Genomic DNA, 21,153 nt, shown 5'->3' on the forward strand with positions numbered 1-21,153 from the left:
AGTGGCTCTCCGGAGACCTTCCCTTGGCTTGCACGCGGCCATCTGCTCTCTGTGTCTGCCCCACCCCCCCAGGGGTTGCCCTCCATGTGCCTGTGTCTAATCTCCTTTTCTCATAAGGACACACAGTCCCATCACCCTTCTTAACGATCTCATGTGACCTTCATTGTGACTTCATTTTATTTTATTTACCTCTTTAAAGGGCCTGTCTCCAAAATACAGCCACATTCTGAGGTGCTAAGGAAAGTGATCCTTATGAATGGGAGCAGGAGACAGAAGTATCTCATTCACTGTATCACACGCACCCATGAAGGTCACATGACCAGCAAATCCAACCTCAGTCTCCCCAGCTAAGCCTGCCCCTGGGCAGCTTTGCCTGAGTTGGGGGGTGGTGGTGTGTGGTTAATTCACTCCTCAAAGTGCACTGTAGGCTGAGAGCCCCTGGCCCAGGGCTAGGACCCTGTCTGGGGAGTGCTCAGAGGCTTGGCAGGGACCCAGGGATGGTAAGGAAAATCTGGAAGCCGGGCTGTCACTTTAGGCAGATCTGGTCAAGGACTTTGGAAGCTGTGGCCATGCTGGCTTTGCCTGGGATACCCCGTGTCCTGACATTCAGCCCCACTGAAGGCTCTGGGGACAGTGGCCTCCCCCTGTCCCCAAGGGGGCATTCAGATGCAGCTAAGAAGTGCCAAGCACTGGCTGCATGTCCAGTACACTCCTCTCAGGGGATTCTTGCCTGGTTTTACAGCCCCGGAAATAAAAGCACACAAAGCAATGTGCCTTGCCCCAGGTCAGCCAGTGTTCTGCTCCCTACGTTTTCTCATCGTGAGACGTACCCAAGGTGTTAGTTAAAAGCAAATACAAATTCCTAAGCGATTTGCTTGAGATTCCAATCCCATGAATGTGGAGTAGGATCGGGGAGGCTGTGAGTGGGCAAGAAAACTTCTCCTCCTGGAGGTTTGGGAATCCCTGGGTTGGAGAACATGGCCTTAAGTAGGAACCCTGGAAAGGGTCTTTTCCTGGCTTCCATTCTCGCCCTTTCTTCAATGTTAGTTTTCTTTCCCAGCTGGCAACCTGATGTGATTGCCCTCATGTTGCCTGAGCAAAGTCACTGTCACTCACCCTCATCTCTCATGCTGTCATCATCGACATTTCAGGGCCTTGGTCTGGCTGGGCTCTGAGTGAAGTGTTAGCACCTGTTCCAGGGGGACCCTCTCCCTCCGGCCTTGCCACGAGGCAGCCATCACCTTGGCAGCTCTGGCTGCTGGAGTGCTGTCCGACGTTTCTAACTTCCTGGGGCCAGGCTGCTCCTGTGGGGCCAGGGTGAATAAGTGACTATGCCCGAGAGCTATTCTGTTGTGTGTTCTTTAGCACAAGGTCAGCATCTAGCAATTATTATTTTCTAATCGCCTGGGGTTTCTCTTGTCTAGGAGCCTATACCACAGGCAAGAACAATACCTTCCAGAAAAGGGAAAGAAATAAACAAGCCCAAAGCTCTCTCCTGACTGAGATCGGCTCTGTTTGCAGGATGGCGGACGTATCTTACTGATCCCCTTGCAGCCCTTGGAATTGGACTGCACATAATTAGAAAGCCGGAGCCCTGGAACAAGGGAAATGACTTTGTGTTTCAATGTAATTTGTTCTCATTTTTTGACAGGGTCAAAGTTTGCCTTTCCCGTCTGAATCTGAAAGCAAATTACAGCTGCGTCATTTCTCTATTGACGTGCATAGGCGAAGGACCTTTGGAAAACATTTTCTTCCGAGAATTGATCTGGTTGACAGTTTACTCTCAGTTCCATGTAGCCTCATGGTGTGCCAGGAGCTGTGCCAGCCCTCAGCTGTAAGCAGAATGGACAAAGGCACGGCCCCGGCACATAACAGGTGTGGCCTGCCAGGGGATAGCAGCTGTGGGAGCTCAGACTCATAGGGTGCGCTGATGAGGGGGCCCAGGGCAGACTCCCCTGAGTGAGAGATGAGTACATGGGCTCTGGCAGGGGAGAGGGACAAGCCCGGCTTCTGATTGCTTGTGCTGGTGCCAGGCCGAGCTCTGTGGACGCACTATGCACTGTTCATCTTCACAGCCACGTCTGGGGTGAGCAGAAGAGCTTGGTTTTACCCACTGGCAGATCAAGTCTTGGCTCAAAGGACAGCTGTGTACCTTGGAGGCAGTGACATGACCTCTCCAAGTCTCAGTCACTTGTAAAACGAGGGTTGAGGGGAATAACTCAGTATGGAGCTAGTGAGAATGGCAGGAAGATGGGCACAGGCCAGTGCAGGAATGGAGAAGGAGAGAGGAGAGAAGGTTGAGACAGGACCTACCGCAGTGATTGCTGGTGAGGTCACCCAGCTGTGGCCTTGGTTGTGCTGAGCAGGTCGTATCAGCCTGAACCTGTCAGGCTGCTTTTGCTTGATGCCATGGGGGGGCTCAAGGACATGAAGCCACGATGACGGCTGTCCAGGGTGGTGTCAGAGCCAGACTTCGAACTCAGGCCTGGGTGACTCCATAGGCCCTTTCCTGTTCCCAAGGTGGCTAAAAGTGACTGAAATTGCTGGAGCCCGAGCACAAGTCTTCTTGTTGCCTTCCATTGTTTCCACTTTTTTTTTTTTTTAAGTTTCCCTCGAATCAAGCCCTCCCCTCTGAGAAATCAATCCCACCTTCCAGGCTGGCTGGCCAGGGCCTCCTTTGCTCCCTGCCCCCAACCTCCCAGGTCAAAAGAAAGATCCCCTGGAATTCTAACTGCCCAACTGCATGCCCATCACCTCCCGCAGGACCTAGAGTGTGAGGTCCAGGGGCCAGGACTTGAGAGAAGAATTTGAGGAAGGGCTGGGGAGTCACTCAGTGTTTGAACAGTTCTGCAATAGAACATTTGCCTTTAACAGTGGCAGGTAGGAAATGAAAGTGTTACTAAACCATGATGCTGGCAGTTCTAAAATATTAATGATTTCTAGAATTGAAAATGCAAATAGCTGTCTGGAACTCCTCCATTTGGCATTAAGGAGAAGGGCTTTGAAAGAACAGCATGGGGAACTCAGGGCTTGGAGAATGCAGCCTTGCCATTGGATAGGGCACATCGACACTCGCCGCCTTTTTCTGGCTGTGCTGGCACCACTGGGCAGCTGCCTCTTTTCAGCCGTGCTTCCAGAACAAGCAAGGCAGTCACAGGGGTTCCTTTGAAAGACATAGCTTTAAAGCCAACCCATTGAACCTGCCCACTCACCTTGGCCATTCTATTTTCAGTGCCTACTATGTTCCCCAAAGGGTGTGAGGGACAGACAACTGAGATGCCAGCACAGTCCCTGGACAGCTCCGTCTGTGATCAAGGCTGTGACTGAGGTTCCCCACTGAGTAGTGTGAACATGCAGATTTGGGGTTCCTCATCCATGCTCCAGCTACACAGCCCCCAAGCTCTGTGGTGCTTGAGCACTGCTCATGCAACACCAGCACCTGCCTGTGCTGCCTGCTAAAGCAAGCTCTTCCCAGCCCCGGATCTTCACCTTGATTTGTTTTGCCATTTTAATGACATCTCTTGGCTCCCTGATGATGAATTCCCACAGAGCAGGACTGTGACCACATCGTCTCCTTAGTGCAAGTACACCATGCCTTTGCATGGCGGACACCAAGATGGCAAGAAGGGTGAGCCTTTGCTGACAGGTGTCCTGGCCTCCTTGTGCCTAAGTAAAGAACATGTGGTGGCTGTTGAGCCCAAGGGCAAGACCTGGCCCTCCTGGTCAGCTGCCAGCCCCATGATAAGGATAAGTAAACACCAGGGAGAAACTGAACACCCACCTCTGGGACACAAGAGAGGGGTCTCGGGGAGGGATCCTTCAGGTTGGTGCCCCAGGATGGACATTCTGTGGCGTGGCCACAGTGTGTGATCTGCTCATATGAAGCAGGCCTGGCTGTCCTAGTGCTGGACTGAGGCTGTCTCTGCTCAGTAGTGCTCCTGGGGCTCATCACCGCCACCTGCTTCCTCCGATGCTTCCTGGGTCAGGCCGTCGTGAGTCGTGGTCCGTAGCTTTATTTGCTCCATCTTACATTGTTGTGGGCTTCCTCCCTTTCTTACAGGAAGCAGGAGGGAGCGCCCTGTCCCCCAGCATCTCCAAGACAGGAAGGACTTCTCCTGAGAACTGCCAGAGCCTGGAGTCCCAGCACCATGCAGCTGGGGTGTGGTTTCTCAGTCCTCTCCTGCTTCCTTTCCACACTTTGCTGTGCAAGGGTCTGAAGACAGGAGATGCTGGGGAAGAGAGCACTCAACTGTAGGGGAAGGGTCACAAGGCTATGCAGTCAGCCTACTGGGCTCCTTGCTGAGGGACCTTGGATGAGTGGGAAGTCCTCTAACCTGTGTGGGAACAAGGGGCAGGCACCAGTCCTCTAATAAGGCAGACGGGACTGAATGAAGCTGCAGGTCTAACACACCCAGCACAGAACAGGTGCCTGGCTTCTAGAACTCCCCTATCCTTTCCCCATGGTCCCAAGAGCCTCCTCTGTACCCCAGCACCTATGTGTCTGGGCTCCTTTTGGTCCCTGGTGGCACACACATTCAGTTCCTTCACTCCCCTAGCAGCTGCAATGGTCAGAGCTGAGCCGATCCGAAGCCAGGAGCTCTTTACAAGTCTCTCATGCTGGTGCCATATCCCAAGGTTTTGGGCCATTTTCCACTGCCTTCCCAAACCGTAGACAGGGAGCTGGATGGGAGGTGGAACAGCTGGGACACAAACTAATGCCCATATGACCTCTGGCACTTGTAAGCAAAGGATTAGCCAATTGAGTCACTGTGCCGATCCCAGTGCTGAGTGTCTTTAAATCCATGATTGAGGATGGTCACATGCTTAGTTCAGCTGGACATGGCCCCTTTGTCTAGGTCACACTGATGCAGCTACTCTGACAACTGCTTTGATGTGGGGATATCTTGACACAGCCGAGAAAACAAAACTTTACATCTTCACCTCTTTAAAAAATAATCACGAATTAATGTGCCAAGGAGACATTTCAAGCTGGCTCTTCTCATCCCACCATGGCCTCTGTTCCCAGTCTCCACATTCTGAGAGGGAACGAGGGAAAGTCGGGGATGAGCAGGTCTTGGTGCAAACAAGGACAGTGGAAACCAGACATGCGGCAGGGACAGGGGCTGGTGTTCAGTGCCTGGTAATTCTTCAAAGGCAATTTCACATTTAAACACAACCATATCACCATGTACATATCGAAATAGTCATGTCAAAATGCCCTTCTCTGTCTCGGGCGAAGGAAATGAGCCATGGGAAGACCAGGACAATGTAAGGCTTCTGTCCCTGCAAAGGTCAGAGTCACCAGAAGGGTAAGGCAGGACAAGAAGAGAAGTAAATTACCATCATACTGGTGGGCATGTGCTGCAGTGAGAGAGAACTGGGTGGGGTGTGAGGGGTCTCTGGGGTTGAAGAAGTTTCCCCAAGAAGCTCTGAAAATATTCGTAGAGCAACTGATGACATCAAACAGCGATCAAGGGCACACTGTGGGACAGGCACTGTCATTTGTGCTTTACTTGGACTCAGTGGGTCCTCACAGCTATCCAGAGATGAATCTCAGTTTCCCATTTTTTGGTTGAGGTGGTTGAGACATCTACAGAGGGAGTGACCACCCCAAGACTACTGGTAATAAAATGGCAGAACCAGAACCAGAAATCAGGCCCAAACATTTCAAAGGTCCCCATCCCCATGCTCCAACTCAATGCCTTTGAATAAACCAAATCTGGGTGATGGACCCAACCTTGGATCTTTTCTTATCACCCTTACCAGCAGTTTGTCTGGGGAATGTTTGCTGACCCTGGCAATCTCTGCAGTCTTGCGCCCCAGCACGCTGCACTCACTATCCGTTCACTGTCTATTATAAACTGGATAAATATAGAGTCAGTGTGTGTGCATGGCAGGCCCTGGTGGACTGAGGTCCACAACAGTGAAGAAATCAGGGCTCCTGCCACCAAGAAGCTAACGTGAAGGAATTAGCTTTAAGCCCCAAGGAGAGTGCTCCAGAAAGAGGGTGGGGGGCTGAAAAGATGTGAAGAACAGGTAGAAGAGAAGTAAGAGGTGAAAGTGAGGAGGAAGACAGGAAACACATGGGCCAGGGAGAACAGCCTGCGTTAGCATCACAGGGTGAGAAAGCCACTGAGCAGCTGGCCAACAGGACAGCACAGAGGCCAGAGGAAGATGCTCTTGGAGTTCCCATGCCACATGAGCCTGGGCCAAGGCAGCAGACATATACCCCTAGCGAGCATCAAGGTGCTCCCTGTCTGGTCCAAGGCTGTTACACAGGGACAGTCTTCATCACTGCTCTCCTATTCTGCTCCTTACCAATCCTTTCCCTGCCCCTCCTTGGCTGTTCCTACCCCATGTCTGTTTAACCACCTCACGGGCAAGGCATGGCAATGCTTCATTCTCCCACAGCTTAGAACAGTCCAGTTTCCTGCTTCCCTGTCACCTCTGAAGATGCTGTGTGGCGAGAAAAAAAAATACACTCTTTAATAGAAATACTTTTCCTTCATTAAAGGAAATCTCCAAAGCCCAGCAGCATTTTCGGTGCTTATATAAAGATGCCAGTGGGGATTTGAGGTTGAAAGTAGTATTTTTATACAAGTCGATGAAGATCTCAATAGGAAAGAAAGAACACTCTTCACATCTAAATTCCTCCAGCATTGAGCTAGACAGGTGCTCGACTCAGGGCTGGGACACGGAACTCCCAGCCCTACCAGGCGACTCTGTCCGGAAGCACTTAGAAAGCTCAGGCAGACTGGTTCTCTGCTAGGGAAAATTGTGCTAACAGTGTCTTTCTAAGTCTGTGAACTGTCAAACTTTGAATTTCAGTCTGCACCTCAACTCTGGTTACTTTATATGTCATCTCAGCTATTTATTAGCACATATATACATGCTTCTGTGGGCATGTATGTGCATATACACTGACTCAACTTACTTGCAGACAAGGGAACTTCAGATGATTCATAGAGCGAAGGAATTAAAATGTAAGTTTATTGTGGTGCAAAAAAATAGAAATCCATGCATAATTTCTTTCATGATACATATTTTTCATCATGTTTTTTGGACCCCTTGTAAGCATGGATTTCAACATTTTCTAGCACCAAAATAAAGTTACCCTTTCATCTTATTTCCCATAACAATTTCGAAGCACACTGTAGGATAAGAATGAGCACTGTTCCTTGAGGGTGTCAGAGGAAAGACTGGTGTCTGGAGGTGGAAGGAATGGCTTGGGTTCTAGCCCTGTTTCCAGCTAGTTGTGTGGTTTTGGTGAGACTTGGATCATAAAGCATGTAGAGTGCCTGACATTTAGTAACTGCTCAAACTGTTCTAACCCATTAGAAGCACCTTTCACCTCCCATATCTAGTGACTTAAAATCTTAGATCTCGAACCTGAAATCTGGCTACTGTTTCATCAGACATGAGCCTTCAGCTGCTGTGACTCCTCCAGCAGCTAATATTTACAGATGCAAAACAGATGAGAGAGGACATATGGTAGGGATTGGAACTACACAACAAGTTAGGGAATGGATCTTTTCTGAACATCTCCACTGCACCCTGCCAGGGAATGGGGAAAGAGGGCTTGGAGTGGGCGAGATGTTTGGACAGTATCAAAACTGCCTCAGGGACTGAATGTACGATGCTTGACAACCAACCAGTGGCCCCTTGGGTAACACCAGGCTTTGGAGACAGGTGACACTGGCCCTTACCTGCTTTGACTTCAGCTCTTACCCACCAGTCAGAGACTTGTGCCTCTCTTGCAAGGCTAAGGGGGCTGGGCCTAGCAGCCAACAGAGGTTCCGGTAGAGGAAGGATCAGTTTTCTGCTCTGCCTCCTAAAGTACCAGTGTCAGCCCCTTCCACCCACACTGCTGGGAAAGCTGGGGAGGGTTCTGATGGTGGCCAACAGGCAGGCTGAACTCTCGCCTCTCATTGTGCAAAAATCCATTACCAGAGAAGTCATTTGTCAAAGCCAACTGTTTAGCTGTTTTAATTTACATATTTATCAAGTTTGATTAGAATGTATTGTCTTTGACTTTCATCCCGGCTTTCACCTCTCCTTGCCCTCTTTTTCTGGGGAAACTGTTTTTGTTGTCCTTGTTGCAAGAGGGCACTGCGTAATTCAGTTTGCATTTGCTAATAAGCCTCAAAGTGAAGCTGGTGAGGAATTTCTGGAGGGTGAGAGGAGCGGATACCAAAGGGATAGAACGTGTTGGAGGAAGCCAGAGCAAAATATTCCTGCCTGATACACTCATTTAACAATAGGGCAACCAATAACTCTATAACTATGTCACAAGTACCTGTTGTCTGTTAGGCATTGAAAGCACAAATTGTTGAAAAAATTAGGCAATGTCATGGCTGCCCTGTTGCTTCTATGCCAGTGACCTCAGCTTCTGCGTCTATAAGATCAAGCAATTGAGTCAAGTGACCTCTAAGTATCCATTAGCTGCCAATTTTGAAAACTTACGTTGTGTCAGATCTTGTGTATAAACCTGATGCATCATCTCATTTAATTTTTACAGGATCCCTATGAAGCTGCCATTTTCATTTTTTTAGATGAGGAAAGGAAAGATCTCAGAGCTCAAGGTCACATAAATCCATGTACTGAGACATGCACTGGACTCTCCTGTCTGACTCTAGAATTAAAGTTTGCAGACACATAGGCAGGCTTTATTTCTCTCCTCTGTGGGCCTTTGAACTCCTGGATGGCAGAGACCCCATCTGATTCTTCTCTGTGTCCTGAGGTACCAGTCTAAAAACACATGTGGAATTTAATGGAAAGAGAAAGCCCATGGCCATGAGCCCCACCTGCCTCAGCACGGCCTACAGCCCCTTTAAGACCCAGAGTTCCCCGGAGTAAAGGCGGCAGACTGCTCACAACAAAGTCCATTTAGAACTTGCAGTAAGCCTTGCCCTTTGAGCCTCCCACATCTGGTATCTGTCAATGCCGGACACAGAGCCAGCCCCCGTGACCCCTCACACAACAACCAGGAGAAGCCTTCTAATCCTAAGCACCAAGTAGGATTGGTTGAAATCGTTGCCTTGTCTGCTACAACGCCGCTTAACTCATGCCTCTCCCAGACATTGCTAAGAACAATCCAGGAAGGTTCAACCTTAGCAGCGGTAGTCTCTGGGTCACTTTCCCAGGATCCCTGGCTTCAGCAGACATTCTGAGTGGGTGGCTTGGATTCTACCTTCCTGGAGAGTACTCACAGAGTGCAAAGATCCAGGCAGACAGCTATAGGAAGGGTCTCCCCATCATTAACCAGCTCCCAGGCCTGAAGGTCAGCCCCACGTCAAGGAGCTGCCTGTCAGAAGGAGCCACTTGGTACAGCTTCCTGAGAATATCAAGATACTAGCCTCTCTCATTTAGCAAAGCCACCTTCAGTTCAACTCCACTGCTTTTCGGATTTTTCACTTCTCAAGCAGCCCAAATGCTGGTGTTCTGTGCTTGGGGATGTACAACATCCAGGGCTCCTTCTTGTTCTCTTCTTCTAGCTAAGCAAGGGTAGAGGAAGATTCATTCAATCCTTAGCCCTACAGTGGGTGACTCCACTACCTAGACAGCAGGTTTTAGACCATGGTCATTTGAACCTAGGTGAGGGTGTATGACTAGAATGAGGGCTAAGGGGACCAAGGAAAATGAAAATAGACTTTGCTAACACCTCTGTTTCCACAAGATGGTCCAGAGGCTCCAGAGAACAGATGCTAGAGACGCTGGGCATCAGAACAGATTCAACATGTTGTGGCTTCTGGCCCTGCCTGGCCAAGGCAGCAAATGATTTATGATCAGGTGAGGGGTCCAGACAGCTGAGTTCACAGGAGGGTCAGGACACTGTGTCCTGGAGATATGTGGAGTTGCTTCTTAGAGGAGTTGGAGCAGGGATGAGAAGTCTGCAAAATGGCACGTTTGCTCAGGAAGAGAATGACTGGGACAGTCTGAACAAGGTAGAATATTCTTGTAGGGGAGCAGTTCCAAACCCAAGACTGTCTCCAAGGACACATGAGGCATTCCTTAATGTCTGGGGCTCTTTCTGCTTGTTGTGTATCGGGGAGGGGTGTTGCATGGCACCTAGCTGCTAGAGGCTAGGATGTGGCTGAGTATCCTACAAGATATGGGGTTCAGTGCCCCTACAATAGTCATCTAATTTGAGACATCTACAGATGAGGCTGATGAACTCCATTCCTATGAATTGTCACTCAACATGTGATACATACTATTACAGGTGAAGACATTGGGCAGGAGCATAAAGTCCCTTCCTTAGGGTTTATAAGTGAGGGAACCAAGGGTAACAATGGGTTAGTAAGTCATTCAGGGTCTCATAGGCCATCATTATGGAAGTGAGTTTTGAGCCCTGGTCCCCCTGCTTGGACATTATATGTGACCATCTCAGGGGATGGAAAAGTCACAGGGAACAGGGTCTTGCCTAGTTTCTCTCCTCCAACTCTTTCTTCCTATTTGGGTTCAGCCTTCAATTGGCATGGCTAAACTACCCCTAGCATATCCTAGACTTCACCAAGTCACAGCCTGACCCAATGTGTCCACTGGCTCTCCTTTGCCTCCAAGTTCTGTCTTCTTAATTTTCTCACAAGATTTATTTACAACTAAGTCTGTACATTGAACACATCTGTACTAGACTTCCCAACCCTGTCCCTACTATGTTTTCAGTATCAACAGTAAAGTGACATCCTCACACTGTCTGAAGAGTAAGCTGTCTTTTCCCATCAATTCAGACAGAATGCAACATGTACCCCAGGGTTAGCCTTGGACAAGCCCTGGATGAATGTTTCTTCCAGAGGCCTGAAGTCTGAGCAGGTGTTAGCCAGTTGGACAAAATGGGGACTGGCATCACAGGAAAGTGGAAACATGTATCTAGTATGGAGGTGTGGGAAAACAGGTCGTGCTTGGGAAACAGCCAAGAGTTAGCTGATGCCAGGGCCTGTGGAAGGGATTGAAGAGCTGAATACTTCCATATTACCTGAGACCAGTAAGTAGGGCTCAGGGAGTTGGGCTCACCTTGAGAACAATGAGAGCTGCAGAGTTCTCAGCATTTTAGAAAGATGCAGAAGAGGGCAGACTTGCAAGGGTGATGCCTGTGGACAAGGCTACTCTGGTCTTGCATATGCCCACAGACACTAGCTACTGTGCTGTCATGGCCACCAGCATCTCTTATTTTTCCAGCTCAGTAATGGCATGGCCCTGATTGATTCCTGGATTATTGGAGAAAAAAACTGCAGCTGATCTGGTTTAGAAACCAGTTGTATGGTATTTCTTGACTTTATGATGCCTTCAAAGATTATGAAGTCAAGAAAACAAAAATATCTCAAGCATCAGGAAGAAAGGAAGGGAAAAAGAGACAGAGAGTTCCTCCCATCGTAACATCCAAGTTCCTCCCGTAGTTCTCTTTACCCCCTGTATCTGAGCTCCTTGCACCCATATAGGAGACCTGGGTGGAGTTCCAACTCCTGGCTGTGGCTTGGACTAGCCCCATTTGGGATGTGAACCAGCGCATGCAGAATCACCCTTTCTCTGTAACTGTCTTTCAAGGTAATGAATTTTTTTAATCCAACATCAATAAATTCAATACAAAATATGTATTTTGTGTACATATGTTTTTTTAAGATTTTACTTATTTTTATTACAAAGTCAGATATACAGAGAGAATGAGAGACAGAGAGGAAGATCTTCCATCTGATGATTCATTCCCCAAGTGAGCCCAGTGGCCAGTGCTGCGCTGATCTGAAGCCAGGAACCAGGAATCTCCTCCAGGTCTCCCACATGGGTACATGGTCCCAAAGCATTGGGCTGTCCTTGACTGCTTTCCCAGGCCACAAGCAGGGAGCTGGATGGGAAGTGGAGCTGCTGGGATTAGAACCGGCACCCATATGGGATCCCGGGGCGTTCAAGATGAGGACTTTAACCACTAGGCCACGCCACCGGGCCCCATACATATGTTTTTATAGGGAAATATATATTACTACCTATTGATACCTAAGAAATTGTGACAGAATTTAGCTGTTTAAAATCAGCAATATCCATTCCCTCTAAGCTTTTGTGGGTCAGGAATATAGGAGGAGCTGGGTCAGATGGTTCTAGTGTAGCTATTGACCAGGACTGTGTCCATCTGAGATTACAGAATCCTCCCTTGAACTCACTCATGTGGCTTGGGCAGACTTCAGTCTATGTTGGTGGTTGTCCACATACCTCATTTCCTCCCCATGTTGGTCTCATCACAAATTCCTGGAGTGCCCCTGGGACATGGTAGTCAGCTTCTTTCAAGAGAGCAATTCACGAAAGAAAGAGGGCACACCCAAGATGGAAGCCATGCTGTCTTTACAGTCAAGTCTCAGAAGTGACTTTCACAGAAGTTTGCTTTTTTTTTTTTTAAAGATTTATTTTTATTATTTTTTTATTGGAAAGGCGGATATACAGAGAGGAGAGACAGAGAGGAAGATCTTCCATCCAATGATTCACTCCCCAAGTGAGCGCAACAGCCGATGCTATGCCAATCCGAAGCCAGGAGCCTCTTCCAGGTCTCCCACATGGGTGCAGGGTCCCAAAGCTTTGGGCCGTCCTTGACTGTTTTCCCGGGCCACAGGCAGGGAGCTGGAAGGGAAGCGGGGCTGCCAGGATAGAGCCGGCGCCCATATGGGATCCCGGGCGTGCAAGGCGAGGACCTTAACCACTGCACCACGGCGCTGGGCCCCAGAATTTTAGTTTTTTAAAATCATGTCTGTAAGTCCAGCCCACAAACTAAAGGGAAACAGAGTTCATCCCACCTCTTGAAGGGGTGTATTTTTAAAGCCATCACAGGGACCCTATGTGATCTTCAAGAACCAACGTGCCAAACTCGTTAAGGGAAGACATTTGAGATTACAAAAATGTGGAGTTGGAGTGGACATGGTAGCGCAACAGATTCGTTTGCCTCCTGGGAGGCCTGTATCACACGTTGGAGTCTGGGACTCAGCTTACCTATGCTTCCAGTCCAGCTTGCTGCTAATGTGTCCAGAAGGCAGGAGATGGCAGCCCGAGTAGAGGAATTGTTGCCAGCCACGTGGGAGACCCAGTTGAAGTTCCTGGTTCCTACTTTCAGCCTAGCTCAGCTCTGGCTTTTGTAGACATTTGAGGAGTAAACCAAAGGCAAATGAAAGATCTGTGTGTGTATGAGAGAGAGGATGAGTATGAGTGTCATTTTCCCTGTTTCGATTTGCACTTCACATACACTAGAAAAACAAATTTTCAAAAGTAAGTAAGATTTAAAACCTTTTTTAAAAAAACTAACATTTCTTAGTTATACTTCGCTGCCATATTTGCCAGTTACTCAAGTTTAGACAAGTCATTTAAGCATCTCGGATCTCAACGTCTTAGCCTATCAAAGAGAACTGAGATCAAATGTTTCATTGAGGTGCTTTGAATTAAATAAGTGGGCTGGAATTGAGGCACAGCTACTTGTAACTCAGCATCCATATTAGAGCACTTGGTTCAAGTCCTGGCTATCTCACTTATGATGCAGCTCCTACCTAACATGCCTAGGAAGGCAGTAGAGGATGGTCCAGCGACTTCAACCCCTGGCCACAATATGAGAGTTTCCGGATCCTGACTTCAGCGTGGCTCTGACCTGGCTCATGTGGTCATTTGGGGAATGACTTAGCAAATGGAAGATTCTCTCTCTTCCCACTTTCTGTCACCCTGTCTTTCAGGTAAATAAATATATCTTTTAAAAGGAGAATTAAATAAATTTGAATGTGTGAATTGTCTGGCACACAGTAAATGTTACTTAATTGCTGTCATGAGGGGATAATACGATTGTTCTCTTTCACTTTCTATCATGACCAAGAGAAGCACACACACACGTGTGTGTGTACGTGTGTGTGAGTGTACGTGTGTGTAGTGGGACTGTGGGTACATACACACTAGTGTGTTTGCACATTTGACTTCAGATACTTTAGGCTCACTGGGAAGCCTTCTGTGGCCTCCCCAGTTCCAACTGAGTGTGTACTGGTACCCTTGAGCCTGCCAACCTTTGAGAGTTCTCCGGACTTTAGCATCCCTTATGAGTCCATCTCAGTCTCATTGTCTACATTCTGCTCCACACTTTGTCCAAGAATCCATCCTTCTCCATCCCACTGCCTCCACCAAGAGGAGGTTTAATTAGCTTCACAAGGTGTCCTGGGATTTGGTGACAAGAGGGGGTGGGGGTGGTCTCATGTCACACCACCTCAGAGCTGCGACATTACCTTAAATTGATTTTGCAAATGAAAGCTAAAAGCTAAGCAAAGGTGCCCTATCCATTTTGCCTAAAGATGATTATAATGCTCTTTTACGGCCTCCTAAATGACAAAGCAATTTGTTACCTGCCTGCATCAACATTTGCTTATATTAGCACCCGAGATGCTTGATTTTTATTAGCCCCACGTTATCATTTTATGAAGACACAGGGGTTCAGTAAAATTAGTGTGCAGACAGAATGCCCGTTTTGCATTTTACCGTGGTCAGCAGAAATGCCGCATGCAATTGAGCTGATACTGGGTCAGGGGAGACATCCATAAAGTTAGCCTTCACCAGGGGCCTCCTTAACACTCTTTTATCATTTCTGGACTACTGGGATAGATGGGTTCAGCGTTAGTGTTTTGGTTTTTTTCTAAGGGACTTGCTTAACAACAACAACAACAAAGCTAGCTACGTTTAAGTGAAAAATCATATACATGTAAGACAGTGGCTTAATTTCCATCAGTATGGGGGGATGAGAGCAAACACTCTTCTGCGCATTGTTGGCAGACATGCAGCAGATGCAGGATCTTACATTGTTGTTAGTGGTGTAAGCGACAGTGGCTGGGAACCAGGGCTGATGCTACCGCTGGCAGCTGCACGACCCGGGGCATGTCCCTTCCTTCAGTGTCAATTTCTGCACCTGTAAATGAGGATAATGCTATCCACCTTAGAGAGGCCTGAGAAAATGAGTCAAAAGAACAAAAATGAGTATGTGCTAAATTTATTTAGAATTTGTGTTCTATGCAGTGTCCCCCCCCCAAAACCCATTTCTCAAGTATCTACTCCTTGCAGGGTTCTGGGAAAGATGTTAGAAATGTGCTGGTGGAAGGCACAGTTTCTCTCTTGAGGAGCTTGTGTTTAGCCCAGGATATGTCCAAGGTATCTAAAGCATCTTTTAAATCATAAACTTCTTCAGAACAAGTGAATTTCTCTCTCTCTCTCTCTCTCTCTCTCTCTCTCTCTCTCTCTCTCTCAACATACCTACTATAGAACTAAGCACAGAGTGCATTCTCAAGAACACATTTTGGTTCTGTTCTATTTCTTGCTACCTTTCAAGCAAGCCTGGTGGACTAAGCCAGTCCACACCCTCAGAACCAGGTTGGACAAGGTAGTGTTGTTTACTGTAGTCAATGCTATTGGGGCATCAACATCATCTGCTTCTAGCATTTCATCCAGTATTTTTCCTTCACTTTCCTCCAGGTCATTTTTCTGTTGTATGTCAATCCATTGTTCTTCTGCCTGTAACTATAGATGCTCTCCCTTCCCATTTTTTTCTTGCAATGTTACTCTCAGCTACAGCTTTTATCTAATAATACGTTGCACAAGAATTAAACTTTATTATTTGAGTTAGAGAGAGGCAGATTGAGCTTTGATTCTGATTTGGGGACATGTTTTCCAACAGTATGGAGATACTGTTCAATGTCTGGAATATGTGACCTTCCTTTTTTAATGTTTATTTATTTAATTTACTTAAAAAGCAGAGAGAGAGACAGACAGACAGACAGACAGCAAGAGAGAAAGAGGGAGAATGAGCTGTCCACCGGCTCACTTTCCAAATATCCACAATAGCCAAGGCCAAAACCAGGAGTCTAGAATCGTAACCATGTCTCCCACATGGGTGTCAGGAGCATCATCCACTGCTCACCAGGAAGCATTAGAAGGAAGCAGAGCAGCCAGGATTCAAACCTGCACTCCAATATGGAATGTAGGCATCCCCAGTAGCAATTTAACCAGATGTTCCATAATGCCCACACAGCCATCATGGTTTAAAGAGAATTCGGCTTCATAGGGCAAGCAGTCAACATTTCTCCTTTCTGTTTTTGATCCTTCAGACACTTGTTTTAAAGCTTTTCAGAGTGTGTCTAGTGCAATTCAGCCTAATCACAAAGAAAAGGCCCTTCTGAGCTCGAGATCCCCTTGAATAATGAGGAAGGACTCCACCTTAGTGGTTGGAATTCCAAGACTCCTGGCCCTATGTGATTCCCAATGACTGTGCAATTTGAGACATCGGCACCTCCTATGCTAGTACTGGTTCTAAATTCCGGCTGCTCTGTTTCTGTTAGAGCTTCCTGCTAGTGTACGTCCTGGGAGGCAGTAGAAGATGGCTCAAGTAGTTTGGTTCCTGTCATCCACATGGGAGACACAGATGGAGTTCTGAGTTCTTGGCTTTAGCCTGGTTCTGCCGTAGCTGTGGCACACATCTCTGTCTCTCTCTCTCTCTCTTTTTCTCTGTCTTTCAAACGAAATGAAAATGAATGAACTACAAAATTTTCAAAAGAGAATTTGTTTTGGTGCAAACTATTTTGCAATCCAAGAGTAGATTTTATAATATTCATTTTCGGAGCCTGGCACAATGGTTCAGCAGCTAAATCCTCGCCTTGTATTCACCAGGAACACATACAGGTGCTGGTTCATGTTCTGACTGCTCCATTTCCTATCAAGCTCCCAATTTATGCCCTGGGAAAGCATTACAGGATGGCCCAAAGCCTTAAGACTCTGAACCTGTATGGGAGACCCGGAAGAAGCTCATGATTCCTGGCTTCAGGTCAGCTCAGCTCCAGCTGTTGCAGCCACTTGGGGAGTGAACCAGCAGATGGAAGATTCTCTCTGTCTCTCTCTTTCTCCCCTTCAAATGCATACTTTTTTTAAAAAAGAGAGATAAACATAAAACATCCAGCCCACTCTTCATCTGCTTCTTCCCACATCTCAGTTTCCCCTGCTCCCTTTGGTGACTCTATCTCATTTTCTCTTACAGACAATCTCCAGGAAGGGGCGGAGCAGAAGGTTATTTTTATCACAGGACGCATCCATCCAGGGGAAACACCCTCTTCATTTGTGTGCCAAGGTGAGCTGCAGGCTCTTCTGGGAACCCTATGCCCACTCCCACACCCAGACATGGGTATGGATGTGTGGGAGCATGGATCACTGAGTAAGCAGAGCTGTGTAAGCTCTCTGATACAGAGATGTCTAGTGGTTTTTAGCACCAAGAGCTCTAGCTCCTGGTCACTATGAATGGTGGTGGAAGGGCTGTGAAGTGGGGATATAAAGACTGAACACTGTGTGCTAATTCACTCAGTCGCTTAATAAGCAAGTCTTGAAATACTTTCCAAGAGCAAGCAAGCAGCTTGCCGCCAGACAACAGTAAGTAAACAAGGCATACTGTCTCTGCTCAAGTGTATCCCTTTATAATTGCATTTTTATCTGTTATCACATGTCACAGTTAATCAGTCAGACAGAGAGCAATATGTACATATTTGATAGACAGAATATAAATAATGGCATAATGAATGGCCAGGTACTCAACAGTTGATGAAACAAAATATTATTTTCCATTCTTTATCCTGTTTCCTATTTCCCACCTATGCCCACACCTGACAAATGACATTCAGTTTGAACTTTTTGTTTGCCATTCAGTCTATATAAGTGTGTAAGCATCCCTAAATGGTGGATTTTTATTTGTGTATCCTTGAACTTTATAAAGACAATATTGTTCTGTAGGCATTGAGACTTGCCTTTCACCCATCATCTGCACTGGTGAGGACAGCTCTAGTTCTCTTGTTTTTCACTGTTGTATTGTATTCCACATCTGTCTATAACACAGCCTATCTATCTTCCTGACGATGGAAACCACATTGTCTACAGTATTTTTCTTTCAAATTATGCTGCCACAAGTTTTTTTTTTTTTTTAATTTGCTGCTAAAGAGAAGGGAGCACAGAGCTCTTTCACCCGCTGGTTCATTTCCCAAAGAGTTGCAACAGCAAGGGCTGGCCCAGACAGAAGCAAGGAGCCAGAAACTCCATCCAGGTCTCCTACATGCGTATCAGGGGTTCAAGCAATTGGGCCATCCTCTACTGCTTTCCAGGTGCATTCGTAGGGAACTGAATCAGAGTGGAGCAGCAGAAATTCAAACCAACACCCATATGTAATGATGGCTTTATAGGCAGCAGCTTAACTGGCTGTGCTACAGTACTGGTCTCTGCCACAAACATTTTTTTTTTTTTTTTTGTAGATCACCCTGCATGCATGTGCAAATACTTTTCTAGGGCATTTAACCTGCAGAATGTAGTTGCTGGGTCATGAGATATGTACAATTTCAACTTCACCGGATATTTCCAAGTCTCTTCAAAACATCTGCCATCATCAATGTCTAAAAATTCCCAATGTCCTACATTCTTGCCAATGGCTTTTTCCTTTCTTTCTTTCCAGTGGATGGATTCCATGTAAAACACATTATGTTCAATCTGTGCCAAACACTATTCTGAGAATTTTACAAATATTATATTTCATTTATGTATGGATCTAAATTTTTTTAACTTAAGTTTATTTGAAAGGACTGTGGTAATAATATTCCCCACCCCAATTCCCCCTCCCTCTGACCAAATAATCACTACAATTGAGGCTGGCCCAAGCTGAAACAAGAGCTAGGAACTCCATCTGGGTCCCCTACATAGGTAGCAATGACACAATCTGAGCCATCACCTGCTGCCTTCCAGGATGCACATTAGCAGGAAGAAGAAATTAGGAACTCCTACTAGCATGCCAACAAGGGATGCAGTCATTCCAAACAGTAACTTCACATTTAGGCCAAGTACTCGACCCATTTATCCATTTGAACTGACTTAATTATATTGCTTATATTAATTTTCTATGGCACAGAATGTGATATTAGCTTGTATTTTTTACATATGAAGAAACCAAATATTAGAGAAGTTAGCCAATTTACCTAAGGTGAACCTCAAAATGACCTTGAGGCCAAGGGCATAGGAACAAGGCTGTGGAGGTTGGATGTGTAACCTAAAGTGGCAGCATGGTGAGTCCTGGGGATTTGGAACCAGACCACTTTGAGGTCAGTCTCTAACTGTACCCCTCCCTAACAGGCTGACTTTTCTCAAATGCAAATCAGGGTAATGATGCTATCTAGGAAGGCTGCTAGGAAGCTAGCATGAGATGGCTGCAAACAAAAATCCAACCATGTACTTGGCACACAACACATACATCAACAGATGTCACCTCCTCTCCCATGGGACTCTAAGAAAATGAAGTAAATGATATGCTTTGTGGACTATCCAGCTCTGCCCAAGTAAATATGAATTTATTTTCCAGTTTATAGTCTTTCAATGCTGTATTTAGGCACAGTTCTTTCTCTCTTTCTCTGGTTTGCAGAGGAGACTAAGTTTCCAAGAGAGGAAGTGACTTGCCCAAAGCCCAGCAGTTTGTAAGAACCCTGGCTGGTACTCCAGTCGCTATTGCTGCCTTCTTAGCATCCTCACTTCCAGCCTTTTTCCTCCCCAGCTTTGTCCTTGCAATCACCTCTCCCAGTCCTTCCTGGGTTTACCCATGCTTTTACTTGCAGCCATCTGTCAGCTGCTATACTTGGCTGCAGATCTGTTCCCCCAGCTGATTGGATGTAACTGCTTTGGCCTTGTTTGTTAAAATAAAAAAAAAAAAAAAGACAGTCATCTTACTATCAGTACCTTCATCTCTGAGAACCCGAATCCACATGCTCACCTGCTCTGTGGACAGTCACCTGAGAGCAGGGTCACTAACCCACTGAGCCAGAGAGAAGTTGAGTGTCTCTTGTTTGCTGAAAGGAGATCGTAGGTGGTGTTTTGCAGGTACACTCAATGCTATCCTATAGCTCCTCAGGAACTGTTTATTCCTTGGTAGATCCTTTCACTGTCTACCCACTGCATTCACAAGATGGACTCTGAAGTCCTTGAGATGACCTTCACAATCTTCCATGATATCTGGCGTTTACCAGGTTCTCTGGCCTCAGCCTCATGATCCTTCCATCCACACTCAGCTTAATCCCTGCATGAGTGGCCTGTCCATCACCAGGCTGCTGAATCTGCTCCTCCCTCAGCATAGAAGGCTCTGGGACAACTCTTCCACACCTGGAAAGCACCTCCCATCTCCCAAAGCTTGCCTCAGGCACTCAGTGTGGGCCTCCCTGACCTGCTCCTTCCTGCCAACCTGCTTTGCTTCTACATTGTAGGTCCAAGAGGACCATGATCTCTACTGATGATACCTCTGAGACATACAAGTCATCCTTCCTCAAAGCAGTATAAAACAGGCTCTGCTAACTTACCTTATCAAGGGAATAAAGAAGCAAGGCATAGGCTTGCCATGGGGTCAGCTCAGATCATAGTCTCCTGGGGTGGCTCTGATGACATTTTCCACAAGCACAGCCTGTGTATTGATTCCCTCCCCAGACTGCCTTGCACTGGGATGGCAGGTGGGACCGAGGCCTGGGAGGATGATGGCTGAGATAGCTTGGCTTCTGCTAACCCTTTTCCATTAACTGGCTCAGTGACCTTGAGCAGGGAACAGGCATGTGAGGCCTGTTCGTCCCCATCTGGCTGGGACCACAGTTCCCGCTGCCAAGCTGCTGATGCACCTGCTGCTGGGAGTGAAGTCCTCTCACTGCAGAGTTATGAGGGGTGGCACTGAGTGCAGCAGGGCATAGATATTCTCAAGACTTTGCTTGGTGGTAGGACAGCTGACTCCAGGTGATACCTCCATTTGTGCCCCAAACCTTGCCCTTGGTCCCAGGTAGCTAGAGAAGCTAAAATGCAAGAAGGCAAAGGCAGAGCACGTGAGATCACATTTCTGGAACTTGACAGCGCTGGGATAGAAGTTACATTCCACACATTACAGCATGGATTTGGGAATGCTATGTACCTCTGTCTTCATTCTTGCGTCTCCAAGGGGAAGTCACAACAGCAATCCTGACTCACAGCTTGTTACGAAGACTAGCTGTTAATGTCTGTAAAACCTTGAGGACTGAGTCTGGAATACAGCGAGCACTAGATAGAAGTTAGTGGTAGAGGGTAGAGGTAGCACTCGTGGACTATTGGTGCATACCAGATCTGTGAGACACTCGG

General features: G+C 47.1%; 1 protein-coding gene across 1 annotated transcript in view; it reads left to right on the forward strand.

Moving 5' to 3' along the window:
- The window catches only part of AGBL4 (AGBL carboxypeptidase 4), a 1,125,681-nt gene that overhangs the window by 978,971 nt on the left and 125,557 nt on the right, over positions 1–21,153 (forward strand). Inside the window, exon 7 of the mRNA XM_040978580.1 lies at positions 17,024–17,113. Coding sequence (XP_040834514.1) covers positions 17,024–17,113 — 90 coding nt within the window. The remainder of the gene's footprint in view (positions 1–17,023; positions 17,114–21,153) is intronic.

Source organism: Ochotona curzoniae, unplaced genomic scaffold (assembly GCF_017591425.1).
Source record: "Ochotona curzoniae isolate NIBS_2020 unplaced genomic scaffold, NIBS_Ocur_1.0 contig_291, whole genome shotgun sequence".
Taxonomy (NCBI): Eukaryota; Metazoa; Chordata; class Mammalia; order Lagomorpha; family Ochotonidae; genus Ochotona; species Ochotona curzoniae.